Below are 19,152 nucleotides of genomic sequence, written 5' to 3'. Positions count from 1 at the left end.
GGGTCCATTTTTGGGCGCCTTAGACTTCGGGTGTCTGCAATGACCTCCGCGGCATACCACCCGTGGGAGCTCAGTCCTCGTCGCTCTCCCCAGCGTCCAAGTTCACGAGCAAGACGATCGAATACCTCCATTGTTTCCCCGTCTGGATTATGCGCGGGTAGTCTCAAAATGACGAGGCTGCACGGAGCTTCGCTCGAGAACCCAAATCCTGCAGACCCTCGTGGGTGCGAGCAACTTCAGTACTGCCGATCGAAAGTCCCGCCAAACGCCCCGGACATCATTGCCCAAAACACAATCGAAGTCACAGATCCATCGCGCGTCCTTCCATGGTATCGCGACGAGCGCCGAAGAGACTTTAACTGGCTGGTTCGAAGGTCTGTATTGTACCTCTGGTGTTGTTCCATGTGATGAGCTATCTCGTATGCTTCCACCAGCACAGCCAGCTAACATTACATCTGCTACCCTCTAGTTACAAGCACCAGCTTCTTTGGGGATGTGGAAGTCCAACATGCCAGACTCCAACTTGCGCCAGTCGACGCCGAAGGACTGCGGACGGACCTTATCGCCGTTACACCGAACTCAGCGCGAGAACTCTAGCCTGCTATCTAGCTAGTCAGGACAATCCCGAAAGTGGGCTATGTCGCAACAACTCTCACTTTTTAACAGAGTCGAGATCAAATGGGCAGTTGCGTCAATTCCAGCAGCGGTCACGAACAACAAAATCTACGGAGAATGATCGGCGTAGCTGTCAAGGTCTTCGATTTCGCGACGAGGGGGATGGCTTAGACGCGAGGTCTACTCGCAACGTTGATGAGACTGCCGAGAGAAAGACTACACATACAGACCCAAGTGCTTTTGTTTTTGATAACCACGAGTCGGAAGCTGAACAACTTCACAAAGATCCAAAATCATTCACTCAGAATCTTTTCGACACGTTGTCTTTGCGGATGGTCGAATGGCTGCCTTTACGAAATGATACAGAAAGCATACCACCGAAAGAACAGCCGCCTTGCCGACGCAAGAGCCAGGACTCGCGTGTTTCGGACAACCCGCGTGGCAAACCGTCTGAGCAACCGCATCGGGCCTCCCGTAGCCCCAGCTCTCTGACAACCAAAGGTTCCACACCACGAACCCCGTCTTCTCGTTCATCTGTGACAAACCCCACGGCCGTAGAGTTGACCTTTCAAAATCAGCATGTCAGGCGACTGTCGATCCCTGACTCGGACCACCGAAGACAAACGTCCCGAAATGGATTGGATGAAAAGAAAAGACTCGAGTATAAAGGTCCGGTATTATCATTGAACGCGCAGATCGCATCGGAAGATTACCCGACCATAACTTCACCTCCACCTTTGAAGCACCGCCCACAAAAACACCGAGGCAGGACGAGCGAACCAGAGGAAGCAGTCCCTAAAGACCGGATCAAAGGCCAGAGACGCGTCTCGTGGGACAGTGAGAAACTGTTTGCAGAAACAGCTTGCAATGAAAACTCGAAAAGCAGACATCCGCCCCCATGTCCGTCAAATAGTGACATTAGTACGCCGACTCATCGCAGACCCAAGCACAGTTCTTTGCGACGCACGCGGACCGTGCCTCCGCTCGCCCAGACGCTCTCTCATCTTACACCGGAGATTATCGATGGTCTCAAAAGACTGATGATTTCCTCGGAAGAAGATGCCGAGGCCTGGCAGGAAGAGCTCGATCGTATGCAATTCACGGGGAACTTTGAAACCCCAGATTGGAGATGTGCGACACCTTCTCAACGACAAGCATTTCCGTTCCTTGCTCAGAGCACATTCTTCATCCTCGGCAATTCCACACAGACGCTTCAGTCTTTCGGACGAGACGGCGTCCACCCTGACCAGACATCCAATAAGATGAGTAAAAGCTTAGATGTTGCGAGACTGCGAGCAGCTCTGCAGCATCTTTTCTCGCTTTGTCCGTGGGACATTGCCCTACACAGCCTTTGGAATTTGACAGAGAAGCTGTTTGTTCCACCAGATGACGTGACGTACTCTGCTCGGCCCTCACGACGTTCTTCTCGCAGCTCCACCATGAGTTCTGCTCCTCCAATTGTCAGAAGGCTTTCAGAAACAGCCAATAATGATCACCTGTCTGATGCTGATGCCGCCTACATCGCGACGATCACCTTTTTCGTCTTGATCAGTACAGTCCCTAGTTTGGATAATAAGACATGGCGGGGCCTGTTGCGGATGAGGGCCTCAGGCAAGGTTGCGTCTGCCGCGGACCTCGAGAAGTTGGGGCCTGAGCTCGCTCGAAAAGCTATGGATGCCACAGACCAGCTAGAACACGATCTGGGTCTTCGTCTTATCCATAGACTTGTTCGTGCTCTTGTCGCTCGGCTAGCCTACAGCGAGATAACCAAGGCTCGCCAGATATACAGTCTGGACGCTCCAAAGCAAAGACGAGCCAACGTGCTTGACCGCATCATTGATCACCTTAGTGAACAGCAAGCCCATCACTTGTCCACTGGGGGCCAGCCCGAAAGCCCGAGCCCGATTGCTCTGATTGTCGAGTGGCTTCGCACACTCCTTCTTCGTGAGTGGGACGGCAATCCGGAGCTATCTCGAAGCAGTGCTGCGGGCGGCGCTGTCCAGATCCTTGCCTTGATGTACCAAGCGCGCAATCGGCTAGGATTGCTGTCGGAGGACTTTCACACTCCAATTCTTGCCGAGAGGCTGGATCCCCTGGAGTTACCGGTCTCTTGGTTAGACGATCAATCCAACAATCGCTCCATGCATCTTCTTTCTCACTCTTTCCTCTTTCCTCCTTCCACCGTTGTCACCTATTTCAGAGCCCTCAACTACTCGGTGATGTGCAAGTATGTTGAGTCGGCAACGGCAACCGGGCGGCATCTGACACAGACGGCTCTCCACAGCATCTCCATCTCCAATGAAGCGTCGCTGTTGGATCGCATGAAGGTTTCGACATGCACTTATCTCGTGTTGGTCATCCGCCGTGACAATGTACTCACGGATGCTTTGAACCAGCTGTGGCGGCGAGAGAAGCGAGAATTGATGCGTCCTTTGAAAGTGCAGATGGGCATGGATGAAGGCGAGGAAGGTCTCGATCACGGTGGCGTCCAACAGGAATTTTTCCGTGTGCTCATGGGTGAGGCCCTTGATCCGGCCTACGGCATGTTCACTGTCGACAGCCGCTCTCGATCGTCCTGGTTTCGACCTCGTTCGTGGGAGCCGTTGTACAAGTTTGAACTCTTGGGGCTGCTGATGTCCATTGCTGTGTACAATGCGATCACACTCCCCCTAAACTTTCCCTTGGCCTTTTACCGGAAGTTATTGGGGCTCAAAGTTAAGAGTGTCGACCATATCCGTGACGGCTGGCCTGAGCTCAGTCATGGTCTTGAAATGTTGCTCAACTGGGAAGACGGCGATGTAGCGGATGTGTTCGTCCGCACTTACGAATTCAGTTTCGAAAATGCTGGTCAATTGGAGACCATCGACATGCAGAAAGTGGGCCGTGATGGATCCTGGCCCATCTCACATTCGCAGCATGATAATGTGTCTACACGCAGCACCTCTTCAAGCGATGAGCCCCAAGTTGCGAAACCTGACTACGATGATCATCCATCGACCGATGACTTCAAGTGTGCCAACTTTAATCCCACCCTCCTTACTAGTCCTGCAAAGTCGGTTCATTCCTCGCAATCTCAGCCTTCACCTTCGCCAACTATTCCCGATGCGGAGGCTCCTCTCGTAACGAACCAGAATCGTGCTCAATTTGTGAAAGACTACATCTTCTGGCTTACCGACAAAACTATACGGCCGCAGTTTGAGGCATTTGCAAGGGGCTTCTTCACGTGCCTAGACCGCTCTACTTTATCAATCTTTACTCCCGAGGCTCTCAAGGCCGTGGTTGAAGGGATCCAAGAGATCGATCTCACCGAACTCGAGCACCACGCTCGCTATGAAGGCGGGTTCGGGCCAAATCACCGCGTCATTCGTGACTTCTGGAGCGTTGTCCACGGATATTCCGCTGTGAAGAAAGCGCAGCTCTTGGAGTTTGTCACGGCCAGCGACCGAGTTCCGGTCAACGGTATTTCAACCATCATGTTTGTGATTCAGAAAAACGGCGTTGGAGACCTGGTAAGTCCACTTGAACTATGAACACTCAATGAGGCCCTTGGTTTACTGACTCCGTATTACTAGCGTCTTCCGACGAGTCTGACATGCTTTGGTCGTTTACTGCTTCCCGAGTATAGCTCCAAGGAAGCGTTATCTCAAAAGCTGGATAAGGCACTGGAGAACACTCGAGGGTTTGGAGTTGCATAATTTGATAGTCTAGAGCATCGTGGCTACTCGGGGCAGGCCATCTGGCTCATATTTCTTCTATTCATCGAATAATCCCCCATCTTGATCGGTTGATAACCATCGTAAGCCGCAAGGCAATGGCCGACCCTTTTCGGTCACAAAATACTTGTCCTCAGCTGGTTGTTGTTTTTTTTTTTTTTTTTTCAGGAGAGCGGAAATTCAGTGCTGGGACTAAGAGACGACTGATGGGAGCATTCCCAGTTTCCGATGAGCCGAGTGGCGACTGTTCTAGAAACATGATATAAGTGGAGTAGAGCGTTTTTGATTTTTGACCAGGTCAATTCGACTAGATGGGGGGAAACATTGTCATCTGTATGGCGGAGGCCTCCCTTCCGACCCTCAGACCTTTCGCCGCCTACTCTGGTCTTCATTACAGTTGTAGAAAAATTTTCCAATCCTTACTGTTGCGATTGTCTTCCATGTCTTGTGAGAAGCTCGAAATACAGACCCTTTGTAAGTCTTCTCCTGTCAGGTCGACGCTAGATTCTCCATTCCTTCAAGAAGCCTACCCTCCGCCGAGCCTATCCGTGGTCCCCGCTGCCCCACGTTGTCCGATACGATAAGAGTCATTCATCGCTTGGTCGCTCAGTGAATGTTCACAGTTTTCAGGGTAACTTGCCGTTACTTACACAAAGCTCGCAGAGATATATAGATCCTGTGTCGCGTTGAACGTTTTGAAGTATTCGCTTGTAAATATGGCGCCCATCATTCACGCTGTTCGTCACGCTCAGGTATGATCGCAAACTCGACCCTCTTATCTCGACCCAATTTCTGGTCGATGCGCGAATGCTCGCGGCATTGGACATTCTCTTGAGGATTGGTCTTCAGCTAGCGGTCCTGTCTTTGCTTGCGCAATAAGACTGGTCTAACGTCCGTCGTCTCTAGGGCGTGCACAACCTTTGCACTGCGAACCACGTCATTCACGATCCCCTCCTTACGGACCTGGGCCATGAACAATGCGCGCAACTCGAGAAGGCTTTCCCCCGACACGCCCAAGTGGACTTGGTTACTGCATCGCCTTTGCGTCGAACGATCTATACTGCGCTCGAGAGTTTTCGCCCTGTTTTCGATGCACACCCGGATACGAAGCTGATTGCGATCCCGGACGCGCAAGAGACGTCAGATGTACCGTGCGATACTGGCAGCGATGCCGAGGTGTTGAAGAAAGAATTTGTCGGAAAGCCTGTGGACTTGGGTCTTTTGCATGATGGGTGGAATGTCAAGGTAAGAGGAAGGAGATATGCGACAGTGACTGGCTCTGGACAAGAAACGCTGAGACAAAACGCTCGTTACACAGGATGGCAGATATGCTCCCAGGACCCGGGCACTCAAAGACCGCGCACGTGCTACGCGCCGCTGGCTTAAGGCTCGGCCTGAGAAAGAGATTGTGCTGGTAACCCACGGTGGATTCCTGCATTACTTTACGGAGGATTGGGAGGACAGCAGCCAGTACCAAGGTCAGTGAAGAGACTGCAAATGACGATAATCTGATCTGTTTTGGTGTGTTTCCATGCCCATCTGACCCATTTCCGTCTCTCCAGGTACCGGCTGGAAGAACACCGAGTACCGCACCTACACTTTCACGGAAGAGGATCACGACCACGACTTGGAGGGTAACCCGATCGACGGCGACAATGCCACACTGACGGAGACAATCGAGTCTCGACAGCGACGTGGCAAGGCTGGTCCGACGCCTGATCGCGAGCAGCAGAAGAAACTTTACAAGGCCGGCACACAAGGCTGGGACGATCAAGGCCTGCAGATGAGCACGGCGGACAGAGATGCCGCCAAGGTTCCCGAGGGCAAGGAAGTCGACGGCGTGCGCGTGTAGAGTGCCTGTTGGGGTTGTACTTTTTGCTTCTTGTTTGGAAGAGAACGTTTCTCCAGTTGGATGTAAATAGACATTGGCATTGTTCATGGTGTTGTGATGACGTCAATGGTACGGAGTATGTATAGACTTGCCAGAATTGAATGTCGTGTTTCAAAGACCCTGTTGAATAGTATGGGCTCGAGTTCGAGTTCTATGACAAGGCTATTGTTCCGCTCGACTGTGGTGGAGTAGAGTTGAGTATAGTAGGTCTTTGTTGATCTTTCACCCGTTGTTGTCTATAATTATCATCCGACGAGTCTTTGTCGTTTGTCTCAGGCTGTATTCACCATCAGCCCTATGGTTCTTGCTCTCATTGCTAGAAGCACATTGACAAGCGGCAACAAGGAAAACCATGGCAGTGAAACAAGACTTGACTGAACGCCCGAGGTCAGTCACCACAATGAGGGACCAAGACAATGCACGTCACCCTTGAGTGATCTGAAACAGCACAATGCGTCCTCGGCCATGCAAGCCTTGTACTCAAAGAATGTTGAGCTCCGAGTCTGTCCGCCTTTGTACATTGACAGCGCTGCCTCGAGTCCAGCATAAAAGGACGCCGAGATCTCGAGAATGTAAAGTTTCCAGAGCATCAAGCCCAGCTATCGAACGCAGAGAAGTCCATTGATTCAATCCTGCCTTGCAGATGCATATGCATATGCAAGCTCAAAGTACGCTTTGCTGACGACTACGTTCCAACGGCCATCTCCTGCATGGACAGATTATCGTCGGGCCTTTCAACCCATTCTTTGGATGAACCGTCTTCCATACATATCATCCCCGGTCTTCGGCGTTTTATTTGCATCACAACACGCGATCATGATGGTAAGTCCTCATCTCCTCCCAATCTTGACTGACATTGTTCTGCAGCATACTGCTTCTGTCGAGCTCCCGGTACTCTACTTTTATTGGGTCGGCTCACAGTTAAGTTCTTCGCTCCCTCTCATCCATGCTGACATTGTACAGGAACGCCTGTTAGGAATTTCTAATGATCTTGATAGTAAGTCTTTTTGCCCCTCTTGCTAGTTTTGCTGACGATGCTCCAGATTATATTGTTTCTGTCTACCCTTTGCTCTTCTTTCGTCCTTTGAGAGGTAAGTCACCCACTCCTTCATATCTATGCTGACATTGTACAGGACCGCATTAGACAGATTGACATGAGAGAACGACCTCGATGCTGGTAAGTCCTTTGCCCCTTTCCACTTTTGCTGACATCTGTAGTACTAGCTATCACTTGATCTTCTTTCTTCCTTGGTCATCTCAAAGGTAAGTCCCCCGCTCCTTCACGTCTACGCTAACAGCATACAGGAATATCGTGAATCATAGCAACCAATGATTATAGTATGGTAAATACTTTGGCTGCATTCCATTTTTTTTTCTCGCTGACAACCCTCGATAGTCGACGGCAATTCAAACCCCGCGTGATCTGCTATCATCTTACACCGTCTCACAGGTAAGTCTTCCGTCCCGGCATCTCTACGCTGATAGTGTACAGAAATCTAGGTCCTATCATACCGATTGACATCCATTTTCTCTGGTAAGTCTTCTGTTCGCCCCTTTTAGTTTGTGCTGACGTTTTTTTGTAGTCTACAAGTTGGCCGAGCTCTTATTATAGCATGTCCGTGGACTATCCTACAGTTAAGTGCTCCGTTCCAAGCCCCCCCCCCCCCCCGGCCTACGCTGACAGGACATGGGAGATGCTCGCGTCCAATTCATATTGAAACAATCGTATACTTGATCAAGTAACGCTATCATGTTATTCATGACATGATGCAGAACCGAGACAGATGAGTCGCCTACCTCGCTCAATCTACGTTGATGCAATTTTTCCTACATTATCACTATTACAGGCCCTTTGCGCCCGATCGACCTGATTCTTCTTGTCTGCCTGACCGACTGTCAGATTGAGTGCTTCATACTCGACCTCTATGCATCTCTCGAGAGAGAGTGCTCTCCACCCAAATGGCTTGTGCTTAGTCTCTTCGATCTCTGTGCTGACCGGTGAGTTTTCTCTCCTATCCCTGTTGTGCTGACTTTTACTTCGATTAGATGTCAAAGGACGAGAGGCGCTGGTCTCGCTGTCATCCAACCCACATCTTAAATTTCATCCAAATGCCGTCGATGTACAGCACAAAGTGGATCTTTACACAGGCAAGTGCTCGCCCATACACTGTGACTGCTGATTTGGATCTACAGGAAACAGATCTCCGATCGCATGAATATGTCTACGATGCAGACCTGTGCAGGGTATGACTCCTCCACCTCACCCTGGCTCCTAATCACTTTCCCTAGGGGTTTCCCGCCCGGTGAGCTCTCCACGCTACCACATGAATGAGGCTTTCGATCTAGGCCAGAAGGCATTCTGCACGACTGCAGGGCTGCGACCAGGCAGAATCCGGTGCGTACATGTTCGATTGACACCGCGATCTCGCAAACCTGGCCCGCGAAGCCCTCGCTGAACGTTCTTTCCTTGAAATGACCATAGTCATTTGCTGAAAATCTTGATGCTTTCATCATAAAACTCTACCCAGGTAAGTTTTTGCGCCCCCGTGTGTGTGATTGAACATAGAATAGGGACCAAGACCTACCTACTCGAGCAACAACACCATTCAATTCTGGACTTGACGGGCAACCCTCACCCAGAACTTACGGGGTAATATGACATGTAAGTCTTTCCTTCGCCGGTGCGCAATTAGGCTGACAAGATCCACGCTCACGCAAGTATGACCGCAACCACGGGTAACAAGTCTACCTAGCGAACAAGCTATTATCACTACACGAATTAGTCCCCTCTACTCGAACATGGCTATGTGGGGTGAATAAAGTTCAGAATCCACATGAAGAGACTGACAGCAAGGTTCCGAGGGCTGTGTTTTTGGGACTCCATCCTCTGACAGTCCACATGGTAATAAAGTTATCGGAAAGAGTTATCTCCTTTGGCCTCTTCGGTTTTCCAATGCGACCTTCTCCATTCCCACCCTTCCAGAATCTTGTGGCTGCGATGCGAGTTTCTGTCACATACTTTCCGCGTTGGTCTGTTGTGAGTCTGACTATAGAGATATTCGACTTGATCCATGGTTCGCCGCTTCCGACCCATACAATCGACATGGCCCATAGCCAGGTTTACCCTTCTCTGCAATCTGAAAGAGCGAAGATTAACAATTAGCAGGTCATTGAGGGTGGCTTAGCAACTCACGCAAGCAATTTTTCAAATGATCTACCTGGTCCTTGTTGTTGGCCAGTGCCTGATGCGATATGTTACTTAGATTATGATAATGTGCAATGCAAATCCCTTTTCCTTGAGCCACCAGGATCCCCTTGTCTGAGTCCAGTTCCGGGGCTTAGCAGGGCAGGGTTCATTTGAAGAAGCTTCTGCCAGATTCAACGTCATCTTCAACGTACAAAGGCTGTGTTTTCAGTCAAATATTCGATGGTACGTGTCCCTGCTGCGCATCCGACGCCAACGCAGTAGGCAGCATGATTGTGCCACGGGTACCTGCGACATGCAGGGCAGAATACGTGAAAATAATGCGGTATAATAAGCGGAATCTAACGTGCATACGCATATCTGCATCAAGTGAAATGCACATGTAAAAAGTGTTTAATAGCTAATATGCGTCAATACTCCCTAGTGAAAGTGCTCCTTGACATGCAGTGCCACTGCCGCATCTCCACAGCTTGGAGGAGCATAGCCGTGATAGTGGAGACTTCCAGGCACATGTTCCCCGGAATCTGGATGCCTTCTCGAGCAACTTCAAGGTCAGACAGAACCAAGACTCCGACGATGAGAATATAGACCCTCGTATCCGGTGTGCATGCAAGGCAAGGTGCCCGAAAGAAAGATTTCTTTGATCGCAATGTCGGAGCTCATTGAGTTGGTTGACAAGTCTTAGACCATTGAATGGCAGAAAGAAGTCGCAAGCTGGAGACCATCTCCACAACTTGACTTACCTCCTATTTTTAGCTGCCGGTCGCGCATCTTGTGGCGCAGAACGCAGATTTGAGAACTTGGGGTTTGTCACGGGCTTGGCTTGGCTCTCTTGAGTCTTGACACGAAGGGCTCCGCTTTAATTCTGCGGGAGGTGCCTGGATCATGTGTTGATTTATTGCCTCGTCTGATGATATCGTGTCTCACTTCCTCCTTCTCCTCTCTCCCTCGGCAGTATCTTCGGTCCAGATGATTGATGATGATTGATGAGAATCTACCAAGTGAGTACTTGCATATCCGGCATCTCTTGATCTCGTGGCTCAAATCCCTCGTCCCCTTTCCTTCTGTCCTCCGGCCTCCCCTCGTTCTCCTCTTTGTCCCACGACGTCATTGCAACAGCTGCGCTCCGCTGAGCCCCGTTAGCAATGGATATCCCCATGTCGTGTGCTCTGGACTGACAGGTCTTGGGGGCCAACCTGTAGCGTTCTTCCTCAAGAGTAATGCGAAGAACACCCACCAGAGTCCCATCTACCACCGTCAAAATGGGAACGAGGCCGAACCTGCATACAACCTTCGGTACCTGGACCCGAGTCTCCCCACCTCCAAAAATCACTACGGCGTCGCCCTTTACGACCCCTATGTCTCGGACATTGTCTACGGCGAAGTCGCCGTAACTCCAGATTGGACTCAACCGACCCTGTCAGCCGACGTGATCCGGGCGAATGGCGGCGTGGTGCCTCCGCCCGAGCCCATCCTCCCGACCGAGTTCGTCATTCAATTATACAACCCAGACCAGCAGATCAAAGTCAAACACAAATCAAAATCATGGAACAAGCCCGCACGATGGGAATTCGAAATGCCGCAGCGAACGTTCAGGATGCCTTCTTCGTCCACGCTCGATCAGACCCAGAGCGACCCGGCGGCGGCGGATATTACTCCCAAGTTGCGGTTCAGCTGGCGCAAGGACGGCAAGCTCTCCAAGGACTTGTCCTGTTTGCTGCACGGCAAATCAACGACGATCCCGGATACGCGAACCAAGACCCGGGAGCCGGATATCACAGTCGCGTTGTTTCAGGGCCTTCGTGAGCTGACGCTCTATGAGCCCAACTTGTATCGCGTGGAAATGGAGGATTTCAAAGGTCTGGAGGTGGTGTTGCTCCTTGCGGCCGTGGCGATTCGGGACATCTTCTTTGGCCCTGCTAAAGAGGCTTTTCACATTGTACCGGGAGCTCCCTCGCCTCCTGTGGCCAGTGCGAGTAGACCCGCGACTGGAGGTGTTCCGGGTCAAACCATTACCGCAACCCAGATTTCATCCTCGACACCATCGTCATCATCAACAATATCATCTCCAAAGCCAATTGGTAGTTCTGCGGCGCACGCCACAGCGAAACAGTCTCCGCCCCGGCTTGGCAATCCTTCCTCATCCGGGCGTTCTCGCATCGACTCTCGGGCAGAGGTAGAAGAGCGGCGAACGCAAGAGCTTCTCGAAGCAGAAAAGCGCGCCGCAGAAGAGGCTCAGCGTCAACGACAAGCCGAGATCGACGCTGAGACTGAACGCCTCCAACAGTTGTACGGCCAAGAGGAACAGCAAGTGCGCGCCAGAATCCAGTCAATTGGCACTGCCGACGCCAGTGCTCACCCACCCGCCACAGCCCCATCGCCGCGCCCAAATCTACCAGCCCGTCAAACGAGACCGGCGAGGTCATCGCACAATCACTCCACTTCATACTCATATATCCCGCCTCAACAGCCACAGCGACTGCCTCCAAGCGCTTCATCCTTGTCCTTGGTGCCGAATGGCCCCTACATGCGCGCCTCTGCCGGCGGCGGTGGCCTTGACCCTCGAGCACAATCGACGATCAATCTTATGCCCCCTCGACCCCAGCCAACAAGACCTCAATCCACAGTGGGATTTCCTCAGTCTGTCAATGGAGTGATGGGGTCAAATGGAAGACCACAGCAGTCTCAGCAGTCCCAGCAGCCGCGGCCACATCTGACTCCGAAGAAAAGCAGCCTCTTTGGCTTTCTGCGACACAAGGAAGAAGGCGAAGCCAGACCGAGGAACAAGTTGGACAAAAAGCGGAGTTCGATGTTCTGATGCCTTTTACATCGGATGTGCATGTGCATGTTCATGTTCATGTTCATGACCATGATTCTCTCAATCCTCATGACAGTCTCAAGTGTTCTTTTCTGCGATACCCTTTGCGCACAGGTTTCATGTTCCATGCACAAGCTCTGATAGTGCGGTTTTCGAATGGAATGATTTTGCCCAGATCTACCACCATTTAGTTTTTCGTGTCGGTACTCGCTCAATAGCATCTTTCAAACTCATGGCGTCACATATCCAATCTTCTTCATCCCACGTGCAACATTCCAGACGTACAATGTAAACCGGAGTCTAGAACGATTCCTCATAAGGAGGTCAACTCCTGCCCGGAGACATTTGCAAGGAAAAGAGATACCGGGCAGACGAACGGATGGGCTGGACCTCTTCACCACACATCCACATTCAACATCCACAATAGAATCTGCCATCAACCACCTAGTCGATAATAAACAACAAACAAATCCACAACCTAGCATCAGTAACAGAACCGGTCACTCTGTAGATGACATCCCCGTACGCTCGGAGGAGCGAAAACCCGAGACCGTCTTTGATAGCCATATCGATCCCTATGCTAGTACATCATCGTCCAGTACCCAGACGAAGCAGGTCAAAAGAATACGTAGAAAGCAGACAGCAGCCAGTAAAGAGAGAACGCAGTACATATGGACTACATGGTACACGTAAGCATACCCTTCTCAAACGCGCTGGAATCGATGCTGGAAAAGCTCTCTGGCTCCAACGACGTATGTGTACTCTCCCAGTGGAAAGATAGAGAAAAGCAAAGGAAGGGCAAAAGAGAAGAAAAAGTCGCGTTACCCCGATCTGAACCCTCGACCTCAGGTTTGCGCCTTTTCTGCCAGGTACAAGACTCAAATGCTCGCTCCCATCACGTCGATGTTCCAAGACGTATCTCGGTGCTCGGCCGGAGACAAGATCACCATCAATTGGCCGTCAACAAATCGATGTAAGATCCTGAAATGAATGGTCAATGTGAATTAGATTCACAAATCAGTTTCTCAACATTTGTCGTTTTTTAATCGAGTGGCCAAAAATTTTCGCCGAAGCCCACCCACCCAGCTACTCGCAGGCATCGACCAGCTACCTCGTGTACCACAACATTGATGAGGTATGTTGGGTGGGTACACGTTATCGCAGGGGGTCGGGGTTTGGTTCAATGTAGGTACTATTGAACCACCCTGTACCTGGAGGCTAACAGGATCATCATGTTCTGCGTGGTAAGTTCTCACTGGGACTCTCAAGGTACGCTTCTCCCCAAAGAGTAAGGATGTAGTAACAATAACACTTTCATTTAATCATGGCACAACCATCATAATGAATCACTCACACAATACTCGTACATTGGATGCAAACCTTCCCGTCTGACAAAAAGCCTTCATCCCACAGAGTCACGCCTTGGCTCTCATCAGAATCGCAGTACATATGCATCCGGTAGCCCGTGCACCACGGTCAGCAGCTCTGCGACTCTTGCTGGCACCTCACGGTCCGTCTTCACAACCATCAACTTCATCTGCCCCAGAGGTGGAGGAGTATCGTCGTCGGAGTCAGTACTTTCATCTTGATCGGTGGGATCAAGCACATTGTCATCTTCATCAGAGTTATTAATTTCCATCTCCTGACGAAGATCGAGATCAGGGCACACCGAATACACAGTCGTCTCATTGGCTTTGATGTTCATGTCTGACAGGAAGTCCTCCACCATCTCAATCATGGCAGGTTCATCCTCGTACTCGCATATCAGAAGATTGCCATCGGGTACAATCTGCGTCTTAAACCGGTCGAGGCACACGATTGTTGGGCAACAATGACACGGAACCTGACGCTTGTCCATGTCAGGGGTAAATCCTTCTGTGCACTTGTCGCATGGTTCGACGATTCCATGGATGCGCGTTGATGCTGAGAGTGATGATCGTGCCACAAGAGTGACTGAATCAGTGTGCCAAGTCTGTCCGTCTGGCACACAGTTGAGAACCTCCCTGACCACGACACCACGCTCGCGTGCCACAATGTCTGCGTTCACAACGCTCACAGGTCGACCATGAGGCCCACTCCTTGGACCCAAGAGTCCCCTGATGAATCCCGCGAACAAAGGCTTCGTGTTGACTATCGTGCCCAGGCATCCTCGGTAACGGAGCTCAAAGGTAGTAGTGGCCATATTACGACCGACCGATCGAGGAAATCGCTGGGCATACCACATACCCATTTGCTCGGCCAATCTGACGAATGGCTCAATCATGTCATGTTCCTCGATTGAGCTCCGCGCAGCGTTGACGGTGTTTCGAGCCGGCATGCCTTTCACCAGGATATCAATAACTTCTTGACAGATCAACCAGGATGTGGTTTCCAAAGCTTCGGCGGTAATCGCACCGATATGTGGCGTTGCTACAACGTGCATATGAGCAATGAGCTTGGCGGAGGTGGAGTCAGCTCTGGGGGGTTCGCTGCCAAAGACATCCAAAGCGGCTCCAGCAAGATGGCCTGACTCAAGCGAGGCAAGCAAAGCACCTTCATCGATCGTTCCACCGCGGGATACATTCAGGATTCGAGAACCAGGCTTCATCTTCGCCAGCTCTCTAGCTCCAATGATCCCCTTTGTTGACTCGTTCAGAGGCGCATGGATTGTGAGGAAATCGACTTGCGGAAGTAACATCGTCAGGTCATCGAAGCGTTCGATCTCTTTCGCGGCGTGGGTTGCGATGTAGGGGTCGTAAGCAATCACCCGCATACCAAGACCTTTGGCCAACTGATCAACTCTGCAGCCCACTGCAAGAGAGTAAACGTCAGACTGAAGAAACCAACAGAAAGTACCATGGCACCACGAGTGACTTGCCTTTGCCAAAACCGACAATGCCTAGGACTTTGCCCCTAACTTGTACACCCTCAAAGCGACTCCGATGCCATCCACCAGACTTGACATGGTTATTGGCAACATGAATTTGTCTTGCCAAGGTCATCATCAGGGCAATAGTATGCTCCGCTGCCGCTGCCACGTTGCCTGCTGGTTCATTGATCACGAAGATGCCCAGCCGGGTTGCTTCCTGAACATCTAGAATCGAAAGTCTTTGGTCAGCAACATAAACAATTTGAGATCATTCTTTCTTGGCCAAAGAGCCTACCGATGTTGTCAACGCCAACACCGGCACGAGCAACCACCTTCAACTTGTGGCCAGCTCGCAGAAGTGCCCCGGTGACTTTGGTATCGGATCGAACAATGAGGGCATCAAAGTCCGGGACCAACCGCAACAGTTCGTGCTCCCCCAGTACTTGGGACGGGTGAACAGTGGTCATGAACCCGCCCAGGTACTCGACAGCAGATTCATGGATGTCTCCTAAGACGAGAACCTGTTGAGGCTTTCTCTGGGGAGAGGACATGATGGCAGCAGGGAAGGATAAAAGATTGAACACCAAGAAGTCTTGGTCCAACGAGGAGATAACGAGAGAATAAGGTGAGCTAACGGAGGAATGAGTGAAGGTTGAATAGGATGATGAATGAAAGAACGAGGAAGATGTGAGAATGATGAAGAGGAGAAAGATGTTTGGGAAAGGAAGCCTATTGTCGGGGCAGGCGCACTGAATGAGGCAGGGCCCCGATTCGCAGGCACCGATGTGAATGGATTACTTCTTGCCTATTCATGTCTTGGGGCCCGCATGGGTTCTGCGTGGATCCGCGAAATACCATCTTGAAGCACAATTGTGTCCATCGCAGGGCTATATTCGTTATGATTCTTCTGCGACGATACATCACGGAACGTCAATACGTGCCAGCCGTCATCCGTCTAGCATTGTTCTCAATCACCGCTGGACTGAAGGACAAACCCGCCGCCATGTATCGCAGCACGGCGATTGTGAATATCATTCACGAATACTCGACTAGGTGATTTTTCAAAAGTCTTAAGGACCACCATCAGGATCCATCAATTGATATCTTTCTTGGAGCTCCAGGCGTCTTGACGCCCAAAGGGTGATAAAAGGCTGAGCCCAGGCGCGGTGATTGTCTAGCTCTATAGAGTAATGAATGATATTCCGTGATTTTGCTCATTTCATTTCATGTATCAAACAACACGCAAAAATTTTGCCCCTCGCTTACATGAGCTGCGGAGGATTCTGGAAGGATAACCATTGTTACTTCATTCCTCATCTTCAAAGTTGAAAATGGAAGGTCCGCGGTGTCGGTGTAAAACACGGAAGGTCTGAATGTTTCCCATCCAACGTGTCTTGAGACAAACAATGGAATATTTTTCCTTTACATAATGATCACGTTCTTCCTGAACTCTAGTGAGACGAGTAGTGGGTTCTATAAAACAACAACAACGAACCTGTGCCCCGTCCAAGGCCCACACGGGCCTTTTGGTAGTAATGCTAATGCGTAGGGCCCTAAGATTACCTAGAGCCCAACGTGAAGCAACCCTGCTCTTACATATCTCATTTTCTGTCCGTTTGAGAAAAACCGGGAACGAGACTCACATAGTGATGCGAATGCTAGATTCCATTCACGAAGCGATATGAATGCATCAAAAATTGGTCATGATCAAATGGTTTGCTTGAAGCCAACAGAAGTCAGGGTCAATTACATGGAGATACTCATACAATTTTTTGAAATGCATCTGGAAAGAGCGATTCGAGCGTGAAAGAGAAAATGGCGCGATATTAAGCCCTTCAATAGTGTTCATGTTGCTCCTGCTTCTTACCATGAAAAGTCACGGGACCCGCCTTTGCCCTCACTCAAAATGCCATTTTTACTCCGTCGATGCACCTTTGATCTTGATGTCGATCTACGCTCCTTGTTCTTTCTTGCATCTGTTGTCTTACAGTTGGGATTCGTCCCATGTCGTGGACACATCTTTTCATCTCAAATTTTGTGTTCTTCTCATGTTCCCTCGACTCGTCTTAACCTTTGTTGCGTTAATATCTCTCGTACCTCGGACTCGCCTCTCGTCCTTTGTTTTCTCGACGCATCCTGCACCTTGGAGACGGTGCTCGCTCTTTGTCCCTTCATCCCATAGTAGCTTCACATGACACAATCATACACCTCTCGTCTGATCGTCAGATTTCATTTAACACCACCTTCCTGGCTTTGTTTTCTTATCTAACACAGGCCTTGTTTTTGAGATCTCAGGCTAGTGGGTAAAGCATGTCCCACTCCCACACACCACCACCAACTTAGCTTTGAATTTGCATGGCTTCTCCCTCTCAAGCTTTCTAGCCCACTGGAAGTGAAACAGGTGCTAATTCCAGTCTTTTTCCAAGTCGAAGGCCGATAGCGCAGCCGGGGGGTAGTTTCACATACTCTCAGAAGCTACGATGTTCAAACATTCTTTGACAAAGCCAGTTCAGGCAAACCGTGCCTAATCATTTTTGACGAGATGCAACTATTCACTTTTGATCTACACAAACCCTGTACCTCGGATACACGCAATACACATTTCCACGTTCTGCGAACGCAGCCTTTGCCGCATGGAAGCTGTCAAGCCTCTCTCAAGATCTCGAGGCATCCACGGATGCTACCCCATCAAGTCGAACCAGACCCGTCACTCTTCTTCGAGCATGTCGGGTTGAGACGATGGAACCACTCGCGCGTACCAAAGACGGCTAAGCACCTTCGATGTAGAGCAATAAAGGCGACCGTCGTCACGTCTGGAAACAATGCGTCGATCTATGGCAACGGCTCCCAAGTTCTGCGTCGAGTCTGCACTCTTGCGACACGAGTCTTACGTCTTACTCGGATCATCCGGGCCGTGCACACTGCACCGCACAGTCAACCGCGCATCGACCACATTTTTGCGGCAATCTAGAGCTTGGACTCATCGTTGCCCGGCCTTCCCCCTTCCCTTCAGCCTCTTCACTACTAAAAAGGGGCCTATGGAAATTTGATCTGGAGAGTCAAGTCAGTGTCAATATGTGGAGCCGTACCGTCCCAATATTTTTGACGGTTATAAACTTGACAGATGGTCGGAAACCCTATCTGTCAGGACGAGTGACCACATTGCGTCACTTTTGCTATTCAGGTTCAGCCACATGGCCTCCTACCATATCGAGTGCGCCCTCGGATGCCCTGTCGATCCTGGGGTAAGAGAGAAAGCTGGGGGGGTTCTGATGGCAAGGATCCTGTTTCCCGCACGAGTCTTCCCTTGTCCGTCGTGGAAATGGCAGAGGAGGCAGAGATTACCATACCTTCAACACGAATGAAAAAAGTCCAGTTTGTATCACAGCACTTCGCGCCCGAGTATGCATTACTAGCCTTGGGGGGAATCGACTTGGGTAGAACTCTTGTTAGCGCCGCGTTGCTTGGCACAAGTTTGGCCTCGTCTTCTTCTACGTGGGTCAAGTCTTGATCCTGTGCTTTTCACCTTTTTTTTCTCCTCCATCTTCACCTCTCCACTGTGCTTGTCTTTCCGTTCACTTTCTCCAAATCGTCAGGGCGGCACATCCCGGAACCCAAAAGAGATCAAAAGACACCCAGGAAAGGCCTTTCTTGGTGTCGTCTTATCGTGCCAAGCCACGAGCTGGATAGAATAAACTGGGGAAGTTTTCCCAAACGGGTCAAGACGAGATCCTTTAGTGGCCATCTAAACCTGCGCTTGCCCGGGTCCAATTCTCTTCCTTTCTTTTCTCTTTCTCTTCTGCCATTTCTCCAGGCCATTACACATTGTACCGACTTCTTACGGGTCCAGTGGGATTTCCCATGATCATACGGCTCCCTCGTCTCGCTCTTGGATGATCCACGTCTGCTTGTCGTCTTGTTCCTCTGCGCCCGAAGCTTGACTCGAGTCAGGCAGGGTCTGCAGGCCTTGTTTAATTTCAGATCTCCCACCCCCACAGCTTCCCGACAGGGTGGAGATCATAATTTGGACTCTCACCACGCGCAGGTTCATCCGGGACACCA

The 19,152-nt window shown here is 50.6% G+C and overlaps 5 protein-coding genes across 5 annotated transcripts; 4 read left to right on the top strand and 1 right to left on the bottom strand.

Moving 5' to 3' along the window:
* Positions 1–39: 39 nt before the first annotated feature.
* Positions 40–4,310, top strand: N7539_000784 (HECT domain protein; the record flags this gene model as incomplete). The annotated part of the gene is made up of 3 exons (XM_056930388.1): positions 40–374; positions 470–4,124; positions 4,188–4,310. The coding sequence occupies 3 exons, from the start codon at positions 40–42 to the stop codon at positions 4,308–4,310; spliced, it is 4,113 nt and encodes a 1,370-aa protein (XP_056794681.1).
* A 734-nt stretch (positions 4,311–5,044) lies between these two features.
* Positions 5,045–6,180, top strand: N7539_000783 (uncharacterized protein; the record flags this gene model as incomplete). The annotated part of the gene is made up of 4 exons (XM_056930387.1): positions 5,045–5,080; positions 5,235–5,573; positions 5,647–5,806; positions 5,891–6,180. The coding sequence occupies 4 exons, from the start codon at positions 5,045–5,047 to the stop codon at positions 6,178–6,180; spliced, it is 825 nt and encodes a 274-aa protein (XP_056794680.1).
* An 855-nt stretch (positions 6,181–7,035) lies between these two features.
* On the top strand, positions 7,036–8,469 carry N7539_000782 (uncharacterized protein; the record flags this gene model as incomplete). The annotated part of the gene is made up of 3 exons (XM_056930386.1): positions 7,036–7,041; positions 7,616–7,669; positions 8,266–8,469. 3 exons carry the CDS (start codon positions 7,036–7,038, stop codon positions 8,467–8,469), a joined length of 264 nt encoding a protein of 87 aa, XP_056794679.1.
* Positions 8,470–10,403: 1,934 nt separating this feature from the next.
* N7539_000781 (uncharacterized protein) lies at positions 10,404–12,242 on the top strand (the record flags this gene model as incomplete). The annotated part of the gene is made up of 1 exon (XM_056930385.1): positions 10,404–12,242. The coding sequence occupies one exon, from the start codon at positions 10,404–10,406 to the stop codon at positions 12,240–12,242; it is 1,839 nt and encodes a 612-aa protein (XP_056794678.1).
* A 1,432-nt stretch (positions 12,243–13,674) lies between these two features.
* On the bottom strand, positions 13,675–15,641 carry N7539_000780 (uncharacterized protein; the record flags this gene model as incomplete). The annotated part of the gene is made up of 3 exons (XM_056930384.1): positions 13,675–15,022; positions 15,069–15,315; positions 15,386–15,641. The coding sequence occupies 3 exons, from the start codon at positions 15,639–15,641 to the stop codon at positions 13,675–13,677; spliced, it is 1,851 nt and encodes a 616-aa protein (XP_056794677.1).
* Between the last annotated feature and the right edge of the window lie 3,511 nt (positions 15,642–19,152).

Source organism: Penicillium diatomitis (genome assembly GCF_028827545.1).
Source record: "Penicillium diatomitis strain IBT 30728 chromosome Unknown utg000001l_segment0_segment0, whole genome shotgun sequence".
Lineage (NCBI taxonomy): Eukaryota > Fungi > Ascomycota > Eurotiomycetes > Eurotiales > Aspergillaceae > Penicillium > Penicillium diatomitis.
The sequence above is the reverse complement of the archived record's forward strand: the minus strand, read 5'-3'. Positions and strand labels throughout refer to the sequence as shown.